The sequence below is a fragment of the Mugil cephalus genome, chromosome 3, assembly GCF_022458985.1.
Source record: "Mugil cephalus isolate CIBA_MC_2020 chromosome 3, CIBA_Mcephalus_1.1, whole genome shotgun sequence".
Classification (NCBI taxonomy): domain Eukaryota; kingdom Metazoa; phylum Chordata; class Actinopteri; order Mugiliformes; family Mugilidae; genus Mugil; species Mugil cephalus.
In genome coordinates this window covers 21,834,948-21,861,921 of record NC_061772.1, presented here as the reverse complement: position 1 = coordinate 21,861,921, position 26,974 = coordinate 21,834,948, and the positions used below count along the sequence as shown (strand labels likewise).

The 26,974-nt window shown below is 43.1% G+C and overlaps 1 protein-coding gene across 2 annotated transcripts in view; it reads right to left on the bottom strand.

Moving 5' to 3' along the window:
- The window catches only part of coro2ba (coronin, actin binding protein, 2Ba), a 43,890-nt gene extending 18,147 nt beyond the window's left edge, over window positions 1–25,743 (bottom strand). The window contains exon 1 of one of the 2 annotated variants that reach the window (XM_047581604.1): window positions 25,427–25,743. In XM_047581604.1, the coding sequence (XP_047437560.1) occupies window positions 25,427–25,441 (15 nt within the window). In that variant the 5' untranslated portion in view covers window positions 25,442–25,743. Of the gene's footprint in view, window positions 1–1,743; window positions 1,913–25,426 lie in introns of those variants that run through there. The other variant, XM_047581603.1, reaches the window with a different exon arrangement.
- Between the last annotated feature and the right edge of the window lie 1,231 nt (window positions 25,744–26,974).

Genomic DNA, 26,974 nt, shown 5'->3' with positions numbered 1-26,974 from the left:
CCAATAAGTCATGGGGGTGAAAAACCGGGTGAAAACGGCCTCGGCTCTGTTTCACACCGCCTCACAGACATGCATGCACCAGGGAGCAAGGGCAATAGTAAAAACATTTCTTCCAAATAACTTCACAAATGAGATGATTCATTCCTGACAAGCACAGCGGAGTTCAATATGCCCCGTTGTTTGTCACTCTATTTTGGTTGGCATGAAGAGCAGCCATTGTTTTGCATCTACCGCAAACAACAAAAGAGAAGAGATTGCGCTCGGCTCAAGACGCTTCTTTAGTTCGTTACTTCACCACAAGAATGTACTCTTGATTTTTCCTTTGAGCCGTCTCCGCTCAAGGACTCGAAGTTTGACTCAGACACTGGACGTGGAAATGAAATGACCTTTGTTCGGTAAAGACAGACGCTGTGGGAATGGCATCTAGTTTGGACATCTTCTTCTGAAAGCGGATGTGTTCAGGAGGTTATCTTCTGGGAGACTACGGATGAGGACTATATCAGTTTGCGACAGGAACTGGCGGGGAGAGGATTTATGACTCTGGTCAGATCAGTGGCAGCAATGCCGGATGACATCAGGCAAATGCTCTATTCATCATTGTTCTTTGGATGAGTGGGGGGGGGGACGGACTGGAGGGAGTGGTGGACGCTCGCAAATAGAAACATCCCCTTACCAAGCTGGTTGCCATTGTCTTTCCCAGCCTCAGATCAGCCTGGAGAAATAGCATCCAGCTGCTTATGTGAGCGCGGCTCATCACTTCGTATATCTGTTTGAATCGCTTTAAATCAAATAAATTCAGGATAGCTGCGCTGTTGAGTATCTCAATTTTCTGTGAAATTGCACTGAACACTGCTCTATTTGTTCCACCACATCCATCTAACAGCTTTGGTTGGTTATACGATGAGCGGACAATTCATCTTAGGAATAAGATGCACGCAAGTCCATTCGCAACACAGATGTTTCTGCGGTTTATTTATCCTGAGAAGAGAAAGCAGGAAAAAAACGTTGCCTCTATTCCTTCTTCTTCTAGTAACAAACCATAAAACCTACCAGGTGCATACGGGTGGCACACCTGTATACCTGCTGTTAAAGTCTTACAAGACAATAAACAAGAAAGAGGAAGTATGGAAAACATATCTAGAGCTAAAGGAAAGGAAACACTTTAGAGCGGCCTTTTAATTAGAATTTCAACACACTTTCGTCCCCTTTGCTCATCTTGAACATTTTACAAAAGTAGCACGTAAACAGCCCCATCATCTGATGTAAAGACACACTAACTACTGTGAAGTCACGTCCGTATAAGCAGCATATTGTCGGCCTGTTGAAGGACTAATACAGAACAGAAGAGCAGCAGGAAAGTGGCCCGAGGGACAGACAGAGGAGGCTCGCCCAGCTTTGAGCTCCCTTCACAAGGATGCTCATTCACTGGTCACCGGCGCTGTGGCACAGAGAGGAAGTCTGTCTGAGCGTGTTTGTGTCTTTCTCATCTCACGAGGCTCTGCAGCCGGCGCAGGGACGGATCATGAGGAACGGCATAAACAGAGGACTCGGAGGGGAAGAGCTGACCTCGTATCCAGCGCATCACAAGACCTGTGGCCCGAGAGCGTGATTCCCCTCTTTGCGCTGCACGTGGCGAGGCCTCCCTTCCTTTTCAACATTTTCACCCTAAGATTGTTCGGTGCACCCTTCGAATCCGATCAGCATCGCACATAAGCAACCACGTCGGCGTAAATGTCCCCTTACCTTCCCAGCGTCCTTACAGTGACACCCAAGTGCTGCTGTGGCCCTCTCAGACTGCAAACATCCACCCTCGTTTCCAAAGAGGCCGCCAGGATCTCCTCTCTTCCTTCCTTCCCCTTCGACTGTAAGCAGGCGGCCTGTGTCTGCTCTGCCTTCGTCCTCTCTCATGTCCCCCCCCCCCCCCCCCCCCCCCCCCCCCCCCACCTCCTCCCCTTTAAACTCTCTCTTCCCACCCCTCTTCTCCTCCTCCTACTTGTACTGAAAGCTGCAGGCCTAGCACTCGCCCCTTCCTCCTCTCACCCCCCTCTCCCATCCTGCCACTCTCCCATCAGCCCTCTGCATCTCCGTCTGTCTCCCCCGCTAGAAGATTCAGCTCAGGCAGAGTACTGTAGCAGCGTTAGAGTAGCAGCCATTCATCCTCTTTCCTCTCCCACCTGCTGCTTGTTTGGAATCACAAGGCTCGTCTGGCTGATTCCCAGCGCCACTCGCGGCGTTTCCCTCCTCGCACACTTTGTTTTCTCTTAATCTCCACACTTTTCAGTCTAAACCTACCTAAATCTTTTTGCAAAAGCAGGTGGATCTGAAACTGGGCGCCTTGTTGGCAAAGGCGATATGACATTTACGGAAACAGAAGCTCCTCTGTGTCTGTATTTTATATCCTATACCTGTAGATATATTCATAAATCCCGATTCAAGTATTTAAATTCACATAATGATTATTAAAAGTTAAAATTGAATGGTGACTTATGATGAGTCTGATCCAAGCTTAGTAACACATATTACGGTCGTTGTGTTACTGTGGTCTGAAATGTGTCGACAAGGTGTCACCAACACTTGAAATAGCTGAAAGTTAATTTGAGCACCAGTGTTTACTATCCTGTCTTTCCTATTTACTTCGTTAGGATGAATAATTACGCTGGACTTGTTGGAGTTTTCCGATCAATCGCGTATCTTCTGGAAGCCAGTAAACGACCCTGCTCACTCATAATTGAGATTTACCAGCGCAGTAACCTCATTTTGTGTAATTACACTCGTTCAGACCCATTTTGTTGTAAACAAATTCAACCACAGTGCTCAGATGACGTGGACGACTTTGTTGTGGTAACTCTTGTGTCCATCACCAGCCCAGCAGATATGTAACAGGCTGTAAACAGGCAGCTACTTTTAGTCTGGTTGATTTCTAATACGTATTGTTGCCTTTGTTTTAGCTTGACTGGAGAAGCATGCATCCTCAGAAACAATAAGTATGTTTTTCAAAAAAAAAAATAATAATAATAAAAATTATACAAGTGAATCTTCTCCTTTTATACCAACAAATAATTGAAAGATTTAATGGAGCTGAATATCTGGGGTTCCTCTCTGCTTCTTCACTAACTCCCCAAACAACCCTCCAGCCAGGTCGATTCACCGAGGCAGGTGTTGTGCCAAAGACCGCATCCCCCTGATGACCGCCTGTCTGAGTGTTTGAAATGTTGAAATGTGCATGGAGCCCTGCAGGCTCGCTGTGAAGGAGGTTTGCCTTGGCCTCTTGGCTTGTACGAGTTGCGTGTGTGTGTTGCTTTGAGTACAGGTCCACGCCGGACCACGTGTTGTCTGTTTGCACCGACATTTATTGTCAAGCTCATGCCTGTGAGGCAGATCACTCCAGAGAGCAGAGTGTGTTTATTGAGTGTTTTTACATCGCCGCCTCGGGACTCTAACGCTGCCGCTCCGTGCACAGAGTGAACCTTTTTCAAACCTTTCTTTCCTGAAGGCAGAAGATCTTTTTTCCTCATTTGAAAACAATCGTCGGATTATAAAACCACCTGTCCAACCGCTGCAAACTACACGAAAACATTAGGAACGCCGTGGACTGTTTATGAGGACGGGCGGTCGATGATTAATTCACACGCTGATGAGTTTAACTCAGCAGCATGTTGAGTTGAAGTTCACTTTAGAGCGTAGAGAAGATATCCGAGTAGATGGTTCCGAACGCGGAAATTAATCACAGCGGTTTGTTTAATTAAATCAGTCTTTACGCTGTTACATTTGAGCCCCAGAGGTAGCAGCCTGACTTAAACGTACAGTTACATCACTCAGCTGCAGTCTTCCATCATCGCCAGTAGCAGCAAAACACGGCCTTCTCGAACTATACACAGCACTGGTTCATAATGAAGGCCATTCAAACAGCATCATAATCAAATCAACTGGTTAAAATGTTCAAATGCTCAATGTCAATGGCAATTAAGGAAGCAGGGCCATCTGAACTCCCATCAATGGACACAAAAGGGAAATCCACAGTTGTCACTCAGGCACAGTGAATCCCTGTCAAGCCACCGCGCCATGTTCTGTCTTTTCTTCCGCTCCCTTGGCAGCGATACTGTACGCTCATTTATGATGTCTTCCCGCATCTCCGCGAGGAGCAAATTTCACAAAAAGAGTGACATCCAGTTGGCCGAATTCTCTCTCAGCATGAAGCAGGCTCTCCACTTCTGACTCACACAGGAAGTTTCACAGCTTGGCTGGAAGTGTTAGAATCTCTTCTGCTCTGCTATGGCAATGCGTCGGGGAACGGCGGCGGTTATAAAAGGCCTTTGTGCGTTGTGAAGCTGCCGATCGCTAAAGCATAGTATTTGCATTTTACTAGCTATCAGCTGACGGTCAGCATCAGTTTGTTGATGGCATTAAGAGCAGGAATCTTCTTATACAGATAAGTCGTATTTCCTCCCACTTTTATTATTTCATTATCAAACATTAGTACGTATTGACATAATTAATAGCAAGTCTTTTTTTTTTAACTTTTGTTATGGCTCATGCTTGTTGTACTTTATGAGATGTTTTTTTCCCCGTCTGAATGCACTGTGCTGTTATGGCGTCATATCTTAGATGAATATTTCCCATGAGAACTCCCTCTAACATCCAGTTGATCAAAAGTATTCTGTTCACATTTTGATACAATTAAAAAAAAGGCATCAAACCGCAACTGTAAGTGCTTCGTCTTACAAGAAAACAAACAGAAAAAAAAAATGCAATAACATAATTCATATGTTCAGAAAGAATTGTGTTGAGTTGTCTGCGCCGAGTTGCAAAAGTCAGCGGACCTGAGGCTAGAGACGATGTGGCAACTCTCTGTGAGAAACACATTAAACCAATCAAGCTAAAGTCTGCACCAATGAATGGCAGCTGTATGCCATAACTAAAATATGAGCAGGGAGTAAATGTCCCTGTGAGACAACGGACCTTGAGCACCACATCAGACCACATCAGCTGAAACTGGAAAACAATGCCTGATCCAGACGCCATTAATACCCAGACAAACAAAAGGCCATGCGTACGACATTCACCTAAAACAATCACATGAGAGGCGAAAGGAAACGCACAGCCAACGCTTGAATGGGATAAAAGCTGTGACTTAGCGGCGAATGGAAGACAATAAAAACGAGTAGAATAGATTTAACACACCTGCTCCGGCAGCCCAAACTGAATCAGTGCCTCTGGAGTCAGATTTTCCAGATGGCCTGCTCAGGAATGCTGGAAAGGTAATCTTTTATTTGAGCCTGCATTAATTTCAATCAGCTGAAATGGAAGGTCACAGGAGCTGCTGGAACCCTCTGGCTCTCGTTTATCTGGCCCGTCATCGCCTATTATGGGGTTTCTGGAGTTTTTCAGAAACTAAGAATGCACACAAACACATCAGGAATGCTCAACTGTAAAACAGCACGATGTGACCAGTAGGGTTTCATTTCAACCCTTCAAGTCATAATGGCTCATGTATTCAAATGACAGGTGGCGGGGTCGCAGTGTTGCCATGTGAACTCGTCTCTCATCTGCAAAACTACAGTAGGTCCCCGCACTGCGAAGCCTTTAAAAAGCCAGATGAACCAGTCACTGGTGGCTCTCGCTTTATGTCTGACAGTTTGAATAGTCGAGCATAAATATAAAGGCACTTCAGAGACAATGACAGGAGATGCTCGCATTGTGCTGCTTAGCACAGCTGTGAGCTCAGGAAAACCTCATGCTGCCTTCAAATGTAAAAAAGTTTTGTGCAGGCTGCTGCTAGGCAACAGTTGGCATCTAGAGGCCACTGAGGCTAACGGTTTAGCAAGCTTAGGACACAGTCAGGGAAATCATAAAGAAAACTCTTTACAACTACATTACAGTGCATAAACTTAATATTCACCTCAAGCATTGATGAGAAAGTCAGCATCACAACTCGAGATCGAGGATGCCACAAGAGGGCGCTGTACATATGGACGTTTCTCACGAACACGGTGAGCAAGACCCAATTCAAAGGCAGCTTTATGTTGGTCTGTCAGTGAGTTTGTGCCCATCAGATAAACGAATCACACTTTGGTCTCTGATGCTCTCTTGAACCAGTAGAAATCTCCAGGCCGAAAGAAATAAACACAGGTGAAAATTGCAGTTCTTGTAATGACCACTTGGGGTTAGCTCCATCGCCCTAGATCTAAAATAAACATCTTCATAGCTTGGTAAAAATAACAACAAAAAAAATGCAGGTAAGGGTTCACACTGGTAACCCATCTGTTTAAACTGTAAATCTCAAAACTTTTGCATGAATCAGGTTGTGGTCGCTAGCCGCCTCAGCTCAGCTCATGCTCCAACTCCACAATGCTAAGGTTCAAAACTGCTCCCCACGAAACTTGCTTCACTCTCAAATATAAGTAAAGATGAAAGAACCCTTCATCTTTAGTTAAAGTCAGTGCTTTTGAAGTATATTTCAGAGTGAAATGTCAACTGAAAATTGCCTCAGACATTTTATATTTCAGTCAATATAATTGAGTCAGTGGTATTAGGCTCACAGGCACGGGCTCATTACGACAAATAGCATGTATTTACTTTGACAAAAGTGTGAAAATCTATCTTTGTTGATTCCTTATTCAGAACAATGGAGAGTGGATGAACTTCCACCAGAGAGGAAGGTGAAACAGCGGCGAGTGCTGCACAAGTTTTTTGGAGTACGGGTTCATGATGATGCGGCATTACACCGAGATAATGACAGGAGATGCTGAAGCACGACTAATGGGAGCTCTTATAGGCCGTAAGCCAGGCCCATTAAGCAGCTGTAACGCAAAGAGCACAGAAACCACGGCCAGGAAGCGCAGAAACCCAGCTGAAGGGCACTTCTCGGAGAGCGAGTACACGGAGGAGTGGGGGTCCCGGTATCCATCCATCGCTCCCGGAGGGTAAGAGAGGTTTCGTATCAGTGGCAGTAGTGTTAGATAGGTTAGGTTAGATAATCGCATATACCTTGTTTTTTCCTAGATATTCTGATATGCGCCAAGATACTAATCTTTTCTTCATCCCTCTTACTAACGCATGCCATATTTTCAAGTTTAAACACAAATCAGAGACACATTTTTTTCCACTCGTAAGGTCAGTCGTCTAAATTAATAATCTCCCCTGTGCTTGGCTTTCCTTTCCCCCCAGGAGCTTCGGCCACATGCTTTTTGGAGCATAATGATGCAAGCTGGGCCCCACACACCAACTGACAGAGAGGGGGGGGGGGATCCAAGGTGAAGGAAAAGTCCAGAGGGGAGACAAAGAAACAAAGGAGGGCATGAGAGGCACAGAGAGAGAGGGAGAAGTCATATACGGATGAAGAAAAAGAGAGAATAATAAGGTTAAAGAGAATACAAGACATGAAGAGGAAAGAGAAGAAGAAAGGGCAAGCTGGCTGCCGAAGAATGATGAAATATTTAAAGGAACAAAGAAAAGAGCAGACAGAGAGGAGGAGCAGAGGAGGCTCTTACCAGACAGAGATTAACTCGTCTCTGTCAGACCACCTGCCTGCTCTGAAGCACACACATCTACGCACTGAGCCAATTTAAACTGCATTAAATATTGATGTTTTCCCGAATCAAACGCTCTCGACGTTTGCATCGAAAAGGTTTAAATATTAACTCCATTTGAAGAATTTAAGCTTCATTTTTGAATGAACAATATCCTGACAGCAATGGCTTCAGATGTCTTGTTAAAAACCGAGAACATAAATACCAAGAGAGGGTGCGCATTGACGTCACTGCTGCCTGGGGCCACCCCCACTGAGTGGCAAAAACACAGTGAAATGTATCAGTAAATACAGCGAGACGGGGGAAAATGGGGATTATCAGATCAAATTAAGGACAATTTGGCTCGACAATGATCCATACGAACTAGTACAGATTCGGAAAGTGTATTAGCCTCAGTTTCAATTAGTTTAAGTTAGTTTTAGGTCATTTCAGTTATGATAAATGTAGCTAAATAAAAGACACCTTACTGAGAAATAACGTATAAAACTATATAATACTGAAGCGTCAGACCGGACCATAAAAGGATGATGAGTAGTGATCGCAAATATTATGTTTATAATTTTATTGTTATTTATTGTTGGACCTTAAATAGTTACTGTCAGCCATAACTACGGCAAAACAACAGCATCCACAAACTTATCTGACTAACTTCAAAAAAATACAGCATAAATTAATATCACCTGACACTAAATGTGAACCACAACACCAGGCTTTGGTGCCTGGACTCCATTTTCTTTTAATGCAGCGATACATTAACTTCTCTTTTCTTTTATAGTCTAAGATATCTGTAAAAATATATCTTTGACTCAAATCTGTTTATACATCAATCAATCAATCAATCAATATCAATCACAAAACTGCCCTTCATCTTTTTTTAAAAAAAAAATAATATATAATTTAGACATAATTAAAGTCTATGATTCAAACTAATGCTGCTAATCTTCATGATGAACTGTCACTTTTTGCCTCTCGGCGGCCGTAACCACGGAGACGTCGCTAGCTGTGACATCACGTGCGTATACGAGGCAAACACGAGCATTTATCCATATAGAAGATGTGTTTGAATACATACTTTAAGTAAACATAACTGAAACTGGGTTTTTTGGAGAAGAACTGAAAAACTTTTGAAAGCCGACTTAAGTCTGAGTTCACACATCTCATCAGCTCTGAAATGAAACAGCTCTGGCCTCGGCTCAGGCTCGGAAAACAAAATGGCACTGAGCCACTTTCATCAGATTATTGAAAACCATCAGCTCTGTGGAATGACTGATCAGACAGCTCGCTATGATCTGCTCAGATATTACGTTCGGTGGCTGCCAATGGAGCGCGCCGACTTCCAGGCATCAGTGTTGATTTAACGTGGTCCCTGAAGACGGCCAGTACCCTCTTATGAGTTGAACACAGACAGTAGGTCTGTCTGGTGTCTGACGCTGTAGCCTAAAGCACGTTGAGAGCCTGTAGGTGGTTGAGCTGTTTTCATTTTGCCTGTGTCTTTTTGCAGTCTCGAAGTATACAGCAAAAATGCAATCCTGTGTGTTTTCTTCTCAGTTATCAGGACGTTTCTGCCTCGCTGTCGTACTGTCACGGCTGGAGCTCCTACTTCAGATCTACGCTTCACCTCATCAATGTCTGTCTGTGGCCGGACAAGCACAAAAAACTCACCATCGTCCTAGAAAAACCATCATTACGCTTTTGCATTGCAGTGATTTCAGGAAAAATTGGCGTTTGCTCAGGCTTCATTAGCTCCTATGTGAGCTACTCAAGTACGCAGAGAAAGTCAACACGACGTGCTAAGGCTTTACTGTGCAATTACAGAACAGAGTATGCTGTGAGGTAGACTCTGTGTATATCAGACCCAGAAGTATAAATCTGGCTTCACTGGCACACGTGTTAATGTTATTATCGACACATATTTTATTGTTATGACAAGTTCCACAAAATTTCTCCTGTGAGGAAAAGACCTAACCTGGCAGATTACTGTGGATCATAACACCGCTACAATATGGCCAACCTCCAGTTTCTCTTCTCCATAATATCGACACCAATTCATCTGGTGCTTCATCTCATCTTCTCCCATTCATATATTACTCAGTTTTACACAAGTCTGAGAAAAGCTACTTTCTTAAATAAACTGGAACGGGGCTTTGAAGTCGAGAGATGTAGAGCTGCACCATGATAATCCTGGCAATCACGCCTGTCAGCGACCAGACGGCCTGAACACCCTTTTTCTATTCCTACCCCATCAATCTTTCACTGTCTGTTTTGCTCGCTCCGTCTTTCCTCTCCCTTCCAAGTCCTTTCTCTTTCACTCACTCCGTCTCTCTTCACAGGATCGGAGGGATGGAAAGTGCGAAAAAGCAAAACCTAAACGGAAAAGCGCCAAACCATCTGCCGAGCCGAGGGCTCCTCCATTCCAGACAGTGACCGTCTGAACCTTGGCAACAATCCCTTGCGCTGCTAGAACACCGATCCTCTCATTTATGCGATGCTGCTTTGCAGAATTGGAAATATCTAAAATGCAAAACACATTTTCCAGTATAGAACTAACTAATCGCCAACTAATCACAATAAAGGTTTCATCCTCTGGGGACAAGGAATCAGTCATGTTCAATCTTCGTCCTAGGTTTAGTTTTTATAAAGGTGGATATTTCATCATTGGGTGACCTTCACAAGGGATTTCTTATCAATCTGCTTGGTAGCAGATATTGTGCTGTGGACCAGAGTACTGGAAACACTCAAGTTACACACTCGTTACAACAACGTGGACGTTCTGGCTGGACATGTGGAGTCCAAAGGATTTCCCTGAGCCTCGTTTCCCTCCAACCCAAAGTGTGTGTCATTCAGCATGCACCCACACACAGTATGTCCGTCTCTACCCAGGAGAGATTAGTGATCAAACTGCAAATATTAGCATGTGGGAGCTCCTCGAGTGACTGCCTGCTAACATTTCCGTCTTTCTGCACTTCCAATTTCTGACTAATCACAGAATAGTTGCCGGACTTCACATGAGTCGCCTATGGAGTTCTTGTGGAGTATGTAACAACCTTAACTGGCTGGCAATAGACCCAGATACCGGATACCAGAGTAAAGCTGTTTATCTGACAAAGTTACCCAAGGCAAGTTAAGCAATGTCCTCATATAGGAACCCTTGAACATGTCCATAGCATATTAGTGTGCCAGGTCAGTACTCAGCAAACTTCTCCTTACTTCCCGTTTAATGGATAAATCAATTCGCATAGAGAGCGGCGCCCATATGGTAATGGCCAGCTCTATGAAATGGGTGAAATTTCCATCAGTATTATGAATTTAATTTATCATCTGGACAAGCTGAGTTGTGGTTTGCTGATACTGAAGAAGTTGGACCACAGAGTCACCAGACAGGACGGGAGGATGGGAATGAAATGTAATAATAGTCAAAGCTAGAGCGTAGGTGTGTGTGTGATGCTATTTAGAGAGGTACAGGGCTGCAAAAGATCGACACAACGAAAGACATAACAGACCTCTATCTTCTGGACACATAGAGGCTTTGGATCTGCGAGAGGCTGCAGAAATATTCTGGCACCTTTGCCAGCTTTAAAGGAGGGAGGGGGGGAAATCCAGATGTTCTGATTTATTCAGGGCAGAGGTCAAGAGGAAGGACTCTTAATGAGTTTTTCTACTAAAGGAAGCAGGCTGGACTACAGTGAGACGTTTGCAATGATACACTGACAAATCAGAAATATAAAGATTGATAGCATTAAGAATATTAAGAGTGTTTAAGACAGATCTGAACTGAACTATGTGCACTCTTCTGGGATCATTTCTCAAATCTCTGCATTTTTCTACTGACGTCCTCTTCGGTTTTCCATTGGACTTAAACAATGCCAGCCAACAGTGCATTTAAAAAATGTCCACAAACAGACAAAAGCAGGCAGCGGTAACCACCTTCTCATCTACGTATGAGCTTGCTAAGCCACATTTGAAATGACAGTATTCCCATATGTGGGTGAAGGTTAATGTGTTGTGAATCTGACCTATTTCTGAGAAGTCAGCGTGTTGATGAGATCACCCAGAGAAATCCAACCACAGGACTGCAGCGCTAATGCTGCTGTCATCCCACCTCCGCGTGTCTCCATATGTAAAATGTAAATTTTCCACTGCTGAAGAGGTTTATTAAAAGGTTTATATAAGAGTATGGCAGTCTTCGGTAGCTACAGCAATATGCTGGGTAATTACTGTAGGATCACTCATGCATATCTTTCCAGTCCGTTGCATTGATCCAACCATTCGCTGTCAGTCAATTGAACTTCTACAGTACAATAAGCGTATGTGTCCTAGTTTAAAAAGCCAGATGTACAACACAGACCTAATTTCCAGATCGTCCATGGAGTCAAATATTTAATTTTAGATGTTATTCCATGAGGGGGGAATTATTAGAGTCATCTAGTCCCTGATGAATTTGTTCACTTCATAAGTCATATTTTAGCCTATTGTATGATCTGTATCATCCTCGTTTCTCTGTGTCACAGATTTTTTTAGTTTTTGTATTGAACTGTTTTGTGTGGACTCAATTGCAAACCGGTCATCAGATCAAAGGCATGGAGGTTATAAAATGATCCGTGTGACACACTTTCAGTCTGCCATCAACTAGTTACGTTGTCTTTTTATATATTTTATATCTTATATCTTTATATTTGATTTTAAGATTCACACAAAATGTATTTCATAATCAGAGCTGATGGACTCGTGGTTACAGACCGAGTTCGAATCCCCCAAAATCCATGACTGAAATTCCCTAAACTACCTATGTGGATACCTAACCCATTCAAATATACAGGTTAAATGCAAAACTAAACTTAGGTAAGGTATACTTTTTATTAACTTTGCATCCTATAATTACATATTTGTCCGTTATAAACTATAATGTTGTCACATTCACACCAGACTAAATCAATATATTATATATACATATTATATTTACAGTATAGTCTATATGCAGTAAATCTAGTTCAAATCTTTTCTTGGTCATTTCACTCAGCTGTTTTTTCCCAGCACGAGCTACTTCGACTCACCTGTCTTGTAAGCCATACTTTGCTCACATCTGCTCAGGTAATTTACACTGCAGCAAACCTGACTAGCAGAGTCGCAGGATGTTTTCCAAAATAATTGGAAAGGGAGGGTGAAACAAGAAGGATTATTAGTTGGTTGCATTCTACAGTGTTGCCACTAGAGGTCACTAAATTCTACATACTGGACCTTTAATGTTGCAGACGCAATTGAGGGACTTGAACACGCCGCAGTCAACGGCCAGCTGGCACGTTTTGTAAAGAGGAACTTCATACCAGGCAGCAGTAGTTCATATTCACTCTTGGAACATGCTGATAAGTTCATCTACAGTTTATTGTATTATATTATTATAGAAATATTTGTTTATTTTAACATTCGGATTACATGATGTAAAATGATAAGAGCTTTTTTTTTTTTCCCTAGAACTTCATAGTTTTGTTTAATTTGGTCACATCTGTTTCTCTTATTGTGCACTGGCTCTCCAAACTGTACAGCCAATCTAAATTATCTCTCTGACCGTCTCACTCCCCAAAAACAAGAGCCGCATATGCTCTGGCCGGACCCTGTCATGGCTCTTAAAGCTCATACTGTTATCTGTCAGGACTATGGCCATGTACTCAGAACCAGAAATGCGTTTTTCCCCTTATGCAGCAGGGCCCTGCCTTTTAACTTCATTTATAAGCTCAGGAGTTTACTGCTCTCATTCTTCACTGTCAGACGCAAACACAAATATAGTGATTACACTGTGTAGCAAACAAAAGAAATCCAAGCACTGTCTGTTCAGCAATTCTAAATAACATTGGCTAAATACTGGTCTACTTACTGTATTATCATAACAATACAATTTCTATGTTTCATTGGCTCGGTTGAGATACACAATGTAAACATCTGCAAAATTAAATTTGGAAAGAGCTCAGAATTAGGTGTCTGTTGTCAGTGGCAGCACTAACTATCATTCCTAGAGTCAGAAACCAATATATATATATAAATCTATACAACCCATATTACACCCTTAATGTCTCTCTTCCTTCCTATAACATGTCTTTCCACGAACAATCTACATAAATAAATAACTTGGTCCATCAATACAGACTCAGTAAAGCCTCTGAGCTGCAGTCAGCCCCCGCACTGAAGAAGCTAGCGGCTGGAATGCAGACACAGCTGGATCTCAGCTGGTGAATCTGTCCTGTAAACAATAACACACAAGGAAAATGCATACAATGGCTGGACATGTGGAGTCCAAAGGATTTCCCTGAGCCCCGTTGCCCTCCAACCCAAAGTGTGTGGACCTTCCAATTAACTATTTTATTTATACAAGACGAAGACATGAATGAGTAGGCCGGTGTTTTTTATTTACGCGTATGTTTTCTGAAACCCATAAAACAGTGTGAAGATGTTGATAATTCCACCACTCGAGCCAGCAAAGTTCCTGTTTGACATAAGTGGAGAAGTATGAATACTAATGCCCAATAATTTCTAAAAGTTCTTTGTTTCTCGTCTCCATTGTTGGACTGTTCCTTTTTTAACGGACAGACATGCCCACTGTGTTACCATAGTGGCAGCAATTGAAATTCAGACAGCTGGAATTAATAAGAATCTCTCCAGAAATAAGAGCAGAACGACATTTATGCCAACGTTTCTCAGTTGTGATGACAAATATCTGGCAATGACTCTGAAGGAGGACTTAATGGCTCTGTGAAATGAATTCCTGTGTAAATCAAACCCAGTGAAGCAGTGTCACGCTGCGACTACGCAAAGGTTTCAGGCTTTTACAGGAGAGGTAAATAACATTGACCATTTTGTGACAACACGATGTTCTGCTGGAAAACTTTTGGACCTGGCATTCATGTGAACGAATGACACTCCTTGTTGGCAGCAGCCATCGACACGCAGGATGAAGCCTGACACAGACACACACAAAAATACGGTTTAGGAACAACTCAGAAAATATGAAAAACGGCACACGGTGTTGACCTGGCCTCCAAAATAACTCCCAAACAGATCAAGGGTCCGTGTGATATTCCACAGAGGCCCCTCTCTTCCCTTCAACCCATAGGATCTAAAGACCCCCACTAACTCCATCCTGTTTCCACACACCACAGGACACGACAGGACAGGACAGGTCAGAAGCCCCATATCCATTCACTAATGAGTCACAACTGTGTTGTGGGACCCATTAGGAAGGTGGTCATAATGTTACACTTGACCGGTGTATGTATCACATGTAGGCTGGTAGCTTTGAAATTAAGAACGGGTAAAACTAATGTCTTATATTGTTTTACTACTTTATCCTGATTGGGGAAGAGCTATTTGGTCATTTGATTCTTAATCAATAAAAAGCTGCTTACAAGGAGGGTGCATTGCTTGCTCTCTGCAAAACACCCTGACTAACCACTTGCAGTCACTGGAGTAGGATGAAGTAGACTCTCCAGTACCTTAGTACAGGGATAGTAAGGTTTCTTTGAGGTGGACTTAGTTATGAGGTACTCTTACTCTCCCACTTTAGAGAAGCAGACAAGAAAACTGTCATGAAAGTCAAGCAATGGATTGAGGTGGACGTGGTCAGTAGCTTATATTTTAACGCCCTAAAACAAAAACTACCAGATTGCCAGAAACAATAGCTTTACCCCTGCCTTGACTGGTGTGTTTGTGCTTATGACTGATGAGTGTTCATGTGTTAGTCTAGATCAGGTCACGGTGTTTTCCTCCTGACCCTGATCAGGTGCTGATTCTATCCACAGCAGTTCACTACTTGGCTTCTTGTCTGCTTCTTCTCAAAAACTGGGACCGCGCCAATCACCATTTACTGTAGGCAGTACACTGATTATGAATAAGTACCTCACATAACCCCTCTTCAAAGAAACCAAACCGTCGCCCGCTGTGTGAACACTGCCAACACAGCAACACTAAAACCCTGAAGTCTTAAGGATCACCGAACCTCGCCTGGGATTCTGCTGCATCTTTCGTTTTCCTCCTGCAACCACCTGGGTCCTGATCTCCCCAAAAGGCATTTTAACTTAGACAAGCCTGGCTATTAAACCGGATTGCTTTGGCCAAACTCATCAAATAAACTGCTGACGCGACAGGCGTTATCTGCAGCTCAATGCTGACACTTTCACCATATCCTGCAGCCTTTTTAAGAGGCTTATGTATTTATGGGTCAAGTGATCTTCTCATGTGCTGAATGCGGTTTGTTCGGGAAACCACCGTGAACAACAAAACATGTTTTTAGTGGATCTCTGACTTTTGCACAGATTAGAAATATGTCTGATATAACGAATGAGTAGAAGAACAGCAAGGTAAGAAAAACTGAAGTATTCTGTGCTAGATACTAACGTCTATATTTACACGGTGCCCATAGGCAAAATACTGAGCTGAATCTGGCCCTGATGAACCCTGATGCGGATGTCTGTGAGTTTGTGTGTGTGTGTGTGTGTGTGTGTGTGTGTGTGAGAGAGAGAGAGAGAGTGTGGGTGGTAGTATTATCTTCTATCAACGCGCTCTCAGTCGTTGCCCCACTCCCCACACGTTGCACTCTTATGTTCACTCAGCTCTTCGGCTCATAGTCCTCGAGTAAAAACCCTGCAGCGCGATGCACACAAGGATAAATCCATAATCTGTACGTTATGTCAGATGTGATGTGTATGCCATAAAACATCACAGAGCATCCATCTTAACTAACAGCGAGCAATATAAGGACCACATTAAGCTGAACTGACGATAGGACACCTTAAATGTGAAGTTACAACACATAAAAAAAAACACGCTGCATGGAAACGGAGCTCTGCTATTGTCAGCCTGGGAAACATGATGTGGGATAACATTATCCACGGCACTTCATTAAGCCTCCCAACTGGACAGCTACGGTTTCACCGAGACACTGGCCCACCCCGATTCTCACTGCAGTGGCACTGCAATGTCTTGCATCGCTGACACGCACTGGACACTGCAGCTTCACCAGTGCAACTAAAGGGATCATACACGATGACGCACAACTTTGTCTGTGTCTGTCTTCGCTAAACACTACCGTTTTGATTGTATTGAATGTTTAAATTTCAGTTATTTCACTGGTTCCGTCGCTTGTGAGGGGACATTTCAATACAAAAATTATCCCAGAGATCTGGGAATGTGGCAGCCACACCACGCCAAGTGGATGGAAAAAGAAGCAATTAAAGAGAAACAGTGTGGCCAGATGCCTTTTTTGTTTGTTTTTTAACCAGCATTGCCACAACTTTATTTGGTGGAAAGAACCCAGACAACAACTTGAGCTACTGAACATCTGTAACTACAGGAGATGGACCAGGCACCAAGACAGTCTGAATGTACTAAATGCCCAAAAATGTGACGCCCAGTAGATTGTAAATGTATCTGTCCCACCAGTAATCAGTTGGCTAACTGGAATGTTTTGGGGGTTGGGTATTGCTACTGATTTCCTGAACAGACTCTGATTTATGAGGTGTTGACTGGATCCTACTCAATTCAGTATTAATTAATTTAGAGAAATTTCAGTTTCAAAAACAATTTTACTTAAAACTAATGGATTCAGAAGTGTGTGCTATTTCTGCAATATTTCACCTCCAGTTGTAACATCTTGTGTGTGACTTCACTTTTGTTCACCTCTTTCAGGCAGGATGATGCTCTATGGGTTGAAGCTTCTAGTTCGAAATTTTGACTCTCCCTCACACACTGACTAATCCGGTTGTGTGGTCTGAAGTGGCCTAAGATTGATTTTCTGAACGGAGCCCAAGGAGGTTTTCTTAAACCTGTGTAATGGACTTACTGTCTGTATGTCTGTATTTCTCATTCCCATATGGATTTGGTGAGTGACTCACATGACCTTGACTCAGTAAAAAGTATTAGTATAGACCCCTTCTTGGCCCACGTCACTGTGATGTCCGGCGTTAGCTGGACGCAAAACAGAGGGAAGCTTGAGGCAAACACTGGCACTTTCAACCACAACAATTTCATCTTGCTGTATTTTTGGGGGCAAAAGCAAAAAGCAAAAACACTTACTTAAAGTTTCATCGCATACCAGCCACTGCCATTTGTAGACGACTATGGATGAACATGATCACAAGAAAAGACTGGAGTGAGACAGTCATCAACAATGCTTGTGTTTGCTCGTGTATCAGGTGAGATTATATGTAATACACTTCAGCCTGGATGACGTTATGGGTTACAATAAAGTGTGACTGAAATTATGTTACGTTAATCATTATTTGGGGGATTCTCGTTACAGGTTAATACTAATGCTAACCGCTAGGCTAGCTAATGCAACATTAGTTGCATGTTTAAGGGGTGTCCAAGTAGAAGTTGCTTCGTGTGAAATCTTTGTTGGAGAGGCTTCACTGGATAAAGACAGACCAGACTTCGTCCCCTCTGTGTCCTCCTTTTTGCAAATCGTCTTTCCAGTGAGTGAGTGTGTAGGGGTCGATGAAAATAGTTCTGTCAGTCAGAGTTACCTTTTTAAAATAACACTCATGGTCTCTGGGAGTGAGTGTATTAGTATATTCACTAAAATATGCATTTTCCCCATTCTTGCCAAAACAGTCCATTGAAATATGCTAACCGGCGTTCACAGGCTAGAGTGTCTGAGATCTTTTGCCTCCAGCTAAGGCCCACCCCTCAAAAAACATCACAAACTGTGAAGATGTCTGTAGTCCTACCTTTCCCTTTATCAAGTCATCTGTAGAGTTTACGGTGTTAATGTTTCCTCATGTTTCAGCTTCAGTTCCTCTTGCTGCCCCATCTTCCTTTTGTATTTGGATACTTTGCCTACCCTGGAGCTCTTTTTGTTACAGAATCATCAAGTGTTTTCAAGTAAATTTTCATATTTTTTTTGTTTTGTTTTCAGCTCTTGCCTCTCCCTGTGTCTAGATTTGGGTCCTACCTCCTCACCACACATCACAGCACAAGGGATCCATTCATATGGAGTTTTCTTGCGAACATGATAAACAGGACCCCATTTGCAGGCAGCATGTTTTTTTTTGTTTGTTTTTTTTATGGCAGGAAGCTAGCTAAAAGGACCTCCTGAGCTTGTCATTACGTCATGAGAAATCTTGCACACAGATTGCATAACATCAGCCATAAATTGTGAGAACACGGGTAACGTAACGTTTGAAATGCAAAGGCCTAATAAGAGTATCAGCATACCCCTAAAGCAGGTTATAAAAAAAAAATGTGGAAAAAACTCCATACAAATTCCAACATATAAACTCACCACTTAAGACAGTGATTAACTCCACCAACTGCGCAAAAATAATAATCTGCAAATGTATTGAAGATGTGGTGGAAGAGATTTATTATCTCATGTTAACAGTAAGTGCCAGAATATCATCATCATGCGTTGTTAAAATACGTTTTACTGCCAGTCAGTATGTGTCAGAACAGACACAACCCACACACTCATCCCCATACAACATAAAACTCCCATCTTTCGTGATGAACTTATTGCTTTGTCCCCAGGCCCATAAACAGGAAGCACATCCTATGTCCTGATTGTACAGACAGCACACACACACACACACATACATTTGTATGGCTATCTTTGTGAGGACTTTGACTGATGTAATGCATTCTCTAGGCTCTTACCCTTACCCCAACTATCTCAACCCTATCCTAATCCTAACCATAACCTATTGGCAACCTTTACCCTAAAACCAATTCTTAACCCTCAAAGACCATGAGGAGAAGAGAAGTGAGGACCAGCCCACAATGTCCACAAATGTCCTGACTTGGAGGGTGTTAAACTGGTCCTCAGAAACATAGCTCTACACGAGCGCACACAAGCACACAGGAAGTGCACTTAATCTGAACTAAGCCAGTGCTCACCCTCTTCTGCGTTTTTATTTTCTCTAAGGGAGGTTCACAAATAATTTCAAATGATTCCTTCCTCCTCTTTCATTTCAGCAACTTTCCCAAAGGGGAATCCAAAAATGAGAACTTTCATCCAACAACAGCCACAACAAAGCTTTCTCACCATGCACTTCCCTCGCTGAATTCAAGTCATATTTTGGCAAACTGCTATCACCTTATTCAGGAATCTGCGCTGTGTGAATGCATCTGCAGCGGAGGAATGATTTATGCAGTTACACAAGGAAAAGAAGAGTTTCCCAACTCTTGCGAAAGTACATTTCAGGTTTTTCACATGGAATTGTAAAGTAGATTTTTTTTTTTTTTTTTTTACAGAGTCACACAGTCGCACACACTCAAACACGCTGAGCGGGGGTAAGGAAGCTTTCTGACAGGCAATGAGCTCATGAGACCTGAATGTCTTCCTGTGGCGAATGCTTTTCTGTGGCTTTCTCACAACTGTTCCCCTCTTTTTTACTCACGATTTTTGTCCGCTTGTCCTCTCCCCGTGTTAATTCTTTTATCAGCTCGATAAGCAAACATAAAAAATAAACAAACCAATTTAAAAAAAAAACTAAATTCTGGATTTAGCTGTTGTGTATTTTAGGTTTTGGGTGGCTGGCTTAGCGATTTAGTGCTCAGTTTAATGCAAGTCTGGGAGAGCGTGCAGGTAAAACATTAAACCGGACAAATGGCCATTGGTCTAAATAAGACTCAGTTAAGATTTGTTCGTGGGCGAGGTGCCCAGAGTAACAAATTTAGACAGCGTGAGCGTGCCATTGCTTGTAGCTTATCTACAGCAAATGTTTATTTTCCATTTCATTTTGATATAAACTCATTATTAAAGCATATCCAACGAGAGAAGAAAAGCTAGTGTTTGCATCTTGAAACTAATCTCAAATAGTTTTATGCCCTGAGGGTCTTAACAGCCTTACAGTTAACAGCAGAAGCTGTACCATAAACACTCTGAAAATGGCTTTCAGACGTCCTTCCAACCGCATATATGTGCCTGACATCAGAGCAGAGTGGGCCTCCTTCATAATTGGGGTGTTTGCAGATATGTAATTGCAAACACACTCAACACAGCTGGAATGCTACTTTGAATTATATAGGATTCTCGTCAGTGGGCTGCATCCAAAGACTTTGCTGGAAAGAAACGTGCATTTATGTGCATGTGTTCTTGGACTTTGTGAGGTCTGTCTGAGTTTAAGACAAGGGCGTGTGTGTGTGTGTGTGTGTGCGTGTGTGTGTGTGTGTGTGTGTGTGTGTGTGTGTGTGTGTGTGTGTCCTCTGGGAACAGACATCATTTATCACCACATGGAATCCCTCTGGGAGCTCTTTTGCTGCTGTCTGAGGGAATAAAAAAGGGGGTGCTCCAAAGGCCAGTTCTCCTCCTCCCTGGTCGCTCTTCTCCTCCTTGAGCGTCCCTCTGTCCTTCTCCCCCCTCCCCTCCCCTCCCCTCCCCCCCTTCCGTCACCAATGCTGGTACACTGCTCTTTCTGTGGTATCCCACCAAAAACAACTGGACCATTTAAGGGGTCGCCATGCAAGTTGCAGCTTTCTAATCAAGGGGGTATTCAATAGAACAGCCCCAGTGGTCTGTGCGACTGTTTCAATGCCAGCAACTTAGCCGTTACGCTTTGCAGCACATTTGGTTGGTTAGATATCTGCTTGGAAATTGTTCTTAATGCGAAATAGAAATCCAGTCCTTCTGTGCTTTTGCCGCCCGAAGTCTCTGGCTGGACGTGGTTTGGCAGACTTGGGGCTGGGTGACCTCAGTCTTTTGGAGAGGTCACTTTCTTTCACAGAGAAATCCCGTTGTGGCCATTTTGCCTCTCCCCCGAGGCCCGTGGATTGTGAGAGAAGCTAAAACTGACAGGAAGGTAACGCAGGGCAACAATCGATGCTAGGGGCAGTCCCCGTTGTCCCCTGTGCTGTTGGAGGGTTGTTTATGGCACAAACAGAAGCTGGTTATTTTATCATACGGTCGCTCCTTCTTATTGGATTAAAAAGAGCAGGCCTGAGATGCAGGCTTTGATTTGATCGCGTGATCGAACTATAACTGTACAGGCCTCAGGATGCACGCACACATTCACTTGGTTTTAGGTGAAAATAAAGCAGAAAAGCAGGTTTGTTCTTTGGCTGGCGCCATAATATCTCTCACCCTCCGCACCTATTTAGCAGTGATGGGAATTATCCACCCACCTACACATATAGTATGTCTGCCAATTCACATTTGTGCCACTTCCGTCCATGTCCACACACTCGTGCGCACGCAGGCAAACGTGTAATCACAAAGCAGATGTGAAGAGAGTGTCTGGGATATAGTATTAACAATTTGATGCCGTGCTGTGATGTGGCAGCTGTTTCTGCAGAGAGCAGCGTGTTGTATGCTTTTGTTGTATGTGTTTTGTATGCTGCACAAAGCACCCCACTCAAGAAGCACGTATCTTTTTGTTCATTTTCATTTGCAATATTCCACATCCAATTTTTGGACCAGGATTTTTGGTTATTTGTAGGTAGGTTAAAATAAATCTCAACAGCCCTTTCTTTGGTCCAGATTTACACAGTTATAGCATGAGTGACTACTGCATTGGCAAGATGATGATTAAGAGAATATCAAATTGAAAAATTAGGATAAAAATGCTACAGCATGCCCATGTGCAACCACACTTAGCATTTAGTTGTCACTGAGTAAACAGTCTGCATTGTATAATCCTCCCTTTTCTCCTGCTGTTACCTCTATCTTAAAAAAAATAAATAAATACTGGAAAAGGAACAGCCACCTCTAAAAAGGACAGTATTTGTATTGTTTTTTATTGTGATGAGAACCGCTGTGGATGATCCAAGTTCCCATACATAAAGACACCATCCAGCAATCTAGGGAACGAGTAGCTCCTGGCATTTTACAAATCATATTATTTGTTATTATTGTCCAATTTGAAGGTATTAAGATATTTAGTGACAATTTACGAGCTAAACCTACGGGCCCAAAGACAATATTGCGAGCAGACTAAATTGTCGGTCTTAAAGAGCTTATAGTGGCTTCTCACAGAGGATTGGGCTGTGTTTGAAAGCAAAGGCAATGGATTTACTGACTTGCAGTGACCTATTTGTTCTGTCAGCTTTTCTCGGCCAGCGGCAACTTCTGCTCCTTCACAAGTTCAAAGGTTTAAGGTATGGGAACACCAAAATGACAAAAAGAAAAGCTGCTACTGGTAACAAAAGCCCACCGTGACCATCACAACTGGCATATATGTTTTATGTTTGCGTGAAAGGATGCTCTACAGTTTGTTCATTCTAGATGGTTGTGTATTTTAATGTTCAGATGCGATGAAAATCAAAAATGATCACTCATTCTCTAAGCAGAAAAAAGTCCCTCAGAGACATCTCTCTGAGGGACTTGTTCTGCCGCCAAATCAAAGCCAACAACATGGGTCCGATTAGTGCCAACAGTGCTGGACAAAACACAAAAACCAGGGCTACAGATGCTTAACGATGGCCCAGCACCAGAAAACCAACCAACGCTAGGCTTGGTGTGTCCTTAGACATGAACTTTACTCAAAATGAGGCAACCAGCTACAGCATTCAGATGAATACCCAGGTAGGCAAAAGATTACAAAATATAATTGCAAGTAATGGCACGATTTGCATGTTTTTTATATTCTTATCTAATAAACTCTGCTGCTTTAATCGCTTGCTGGTTTCCTAAATGTCATAATAAGAGAGCATGTATGCATCAGTCAGGCATCAAATATATTAGTATAAGGCCTTGACTTTGACTCCCATGACAAATACATGTATTTTTATGGTCTTGTACCATGTTTGTTTGCTTTTTGCTAAAATATGTCACCATGCGTCAGCATTTCTTAAGTCCATCCTAATAGATGATGTTGATTCCAAATTTTCATGGCAAAAATGCACTTATTGCGTAACAAATGAGAGGAAGGAAAGTCAGAGTTTTTTGGAGACAATCCAAAGTGGGAGTTCTCCTATAAATGTAGATGTTGCTTGCAGTTGACTGGTGCTCATAAGCTAACACAACACGAACAGTACATGTTACATCATGGCTATTTGTAGAGACGACAGCAGTGTGTAAATGTAAAAAATCTATGCTGTACTGAGAAAGGGGTCAGGTCAGACAATACAAGCCTTAATCTGATACTAAGGACAAATCATTGCGGGTCCTTCTCTCTTGTCAGTCTGTGTCTATGTGCACAGGGGAAGAAGGCTATTTAGCCCCGTCAGCATAGCAGCTCTTGTCCTGTATCCCTCCCAAGATGACTTCCCTGCTGTTGGCAGGCAGAGCCAGACTCTCTCTCTGCTTCTCCCACACACCATCCATCAGACACCACCGGGTAATTTTCTTTCATACCTTTTTTTTTTTTTTTTTTTTTGACAAAGATGTCAAAGCATGTTTCTGTCTTCCATCTTTTTTTTTTCTCACAACTAAATGCCGTCCTGTTCATCTCATTTCCATAATTGCAGGTTGGAATCAGAATTCAGGCAGAGGCTGCCATTCGACCTTGTGGACAATCAGATTCGGGCCGAGGCTCGGTGCCAAAACACGAGCACCTGACCTTTTTGTCTTCCGGCTCTCACGGTGGAGAGCGTCCACCTACGCAGCAGCACACACACACACACACACACACACACACGCGCCTCCCACATGATCTTGCTCACACACCGGCAGTGTGTAAGTTGTACTTTCAGAGCAACTGTCTGTGAAGTAGCCAGAGGATTGCAGGCTGGAAAAACAATTCTCACCATTCTCTAATAAAAAAAAAAGAACTTGGGTGGAACTCGCAGCTGTGGGCATGAATGTGAGTAAATAGGACATTGCACTGTGCCTACCTACAGTGGGTCATCTATTCTGGTCCAGGTTAATTCTCTACATGGGAGAAGGTGTGCCGATTTCCTCTGTCTCTCGCTGTTAATTGATTAAGAGGATTCAGATGGCTGCTGCACGTTAAGCACAGACTGCGACCACCAATACACACACATGGTACAAAAACACTCACCCTACTACTAAGACCAGCTTGAGACCGCTAATGCACGCACACAAATGTTGACGTTCTCCCTTGAGAGACTGCAGTGACCTATATCTACAATGGACGTAGCTTTATTTTACACCAGATTGATTTTATATCTAACTCCTAAGCTTGTCTGCGCCCTAAGATTGACCAAAGACCAAGTCTTAAGCTTCAAAAGTTGTACTTCGCCTCCCTCTAATCCCTTATGTGGCTTCAGTCTCCACAATGTGACTGTTTTGTGTGTCACTTTTCCATCTGGGCATTAGGCAGACGCCGCAGTAGCACGCTGACTCCACCAAAATCCATAACAGTCAAGCCTTTTTTAACTTGTTAATTGGTGTCATAAAATCAGTATTTGTCAAAGCCACAGAAGCTTTTCTTTCACTCTTGCAGCTGATAATGATAAAAACAAAAAACAAACACCAAATCAGAACTGACTTGGCGATCAGTTCTCCTTTTCTTAATGAAATAAACGAATCAAACACATAAAAGAACCAGCCAGTCACAAAACATCAGCAGTACTACAATGCACCAGATAACAGCTCCAGTCCTGCCTTCAGACGCCAGGTCAGATTCAAAAATAAAATAAAGTTTTTTTTTACTGTTATAATAACTTCCACATGTCCGGAATGAACTGTCACCACCCGGTGAATTACTGCAGATGTGAGCTTTATGCGAGAAATGATTTTTGGTCTTATCGCAGAGACAGAGTGCCTTATTAATGAGAGGACAACTGCACAAACACACATGAACACACATCCTCAGGCGGCACCACACGGGAACTCCAACGCGGCTTAAAAACTCCTCCTAACTCGCCCACTGACAAACACACACACACACAGACACACACGAGAATAACACTTACAATAACCTTTACAGTCCCCCCCCCCCCCCCCCCCAAACTAACCCTGACTCAAATTCAGCAGCGACATTCTTGGAGTTGCTCTCCATCCCGAGCGGTCTTACCTTTGTGACAGTCATGCAGAATCAGTGGGTGAGGAGCAGGGCCGGTGTCCCCCTACAAGCAAAGAGCAGTGCCGCAGGAGTGGCAAAGTGATGAGGAGGAGAGGAGGGCAGCGCTGCTGAATATGCAGAGGGAGTGGGGGAGAGAGAGAAAAGAGGAGGGGACAGACAGGTTAGAGTGTCTGGCTCACTAAGTACGAAGGGGCTGATTGTTGCTGCAGTGAAGTAATGGCTGGCAGTCGGCGTGCGCTTGGTTACTACAACAGGGAAAAGCTCCCCGCTAGGATACACCCCTCCCTCCTCCTTCACCAACTGCACACACGCACAGTGATGATGCACTCAGAGCCTGGCTGCCCTACTCTCTCTCTCTCTCTCTCTTCCTATCTCTCTCTCTACGACAGAGCTCCGTCTCTCCCAATATGATTAGCGATGGGCTAATACAGCTTATTGATGAGCAGTCTGGCAGGGCTGCAGGAGGAATCAGTACTGCCTGGGACAGGAGAGGACTGCAGAAACAGAGAGGAGGGAGGGAGGGAGGGAGGGAGTTGGAGGCTGTGTCGCAGTCTGCTGCTCAGGCATGGAGCTAGCTGCACGTCATCCGTTGTGCATGCATATATGTGTGTGCGTGCCACTGAGTAAGTGCATTAATGAGAATAGACGAGAGGCTATGACTGAAAAACAGTTCTCAGAACTAGGCACATGCAAAGGCACGTTCACATGGACACACAAAAGGCACACGCGTGCAGCTAAACGTATTAATCTTAATTTACCGCAACCTTCGCTTCCTTTAAACTTAACTCTGTATTTCAATCTCAATGTTAAAGCTCATCAATTTCCATTGCAATTGAATTGTGAATGCCCTTTTTGTGTTATTATTTGATCAAATTTTGTTCAACTGGAATAAAAACTGGTCATTTGATTGGATTTTACATAGTTTTCATTGTACACAGGTTTAACACACACACGTGTACTTGATGCCAGTGCAAACTGTAACTTACATCAAGCTCAACCTTGTACTTTTACTTTAAATACTGCCATCATTTCTATATCTGGATTATTCCTTCAAACAAAGCAGATAAGATGCAATACGGTCATTCTGGAGTACTTGTCTTTTGTTTTGTTTTTTTTTCCTCATAAGGATTCAAGCGTAGTAACACAAAGGCATCCACCCACACTCACAGTGTAACACATCTTTGTCAGAATAACCGTCTGAAAAGAGGGATGCTAGAGAGAGGCCAAGATTCCAACTCAGTTACCATGGCTTAACTTCCCACAGCTGAGTGAGACTCTTCTCTAGTGGCCGCAACCCACAATACCGGCTTTGTTTTGTGCGTCTACATGTAAGTATTGCAGAAATGTGCGCGTGCACTGTAAGAGCCTGTACATGCTGAAGTAAAGGTCACTGTCCATTGAAGGCAGAGTGTTATGGTTTTCTTTCTGTCTTATTGTTTTTTTTTTTTTTCAGCTCCTCGTTTTGTCATTCAGTGGTCACTTCGCTTTCAATCTCCGTCTTTAGGAGTGTCATCTGGGCCCCACTCTCAGCATTTCCTG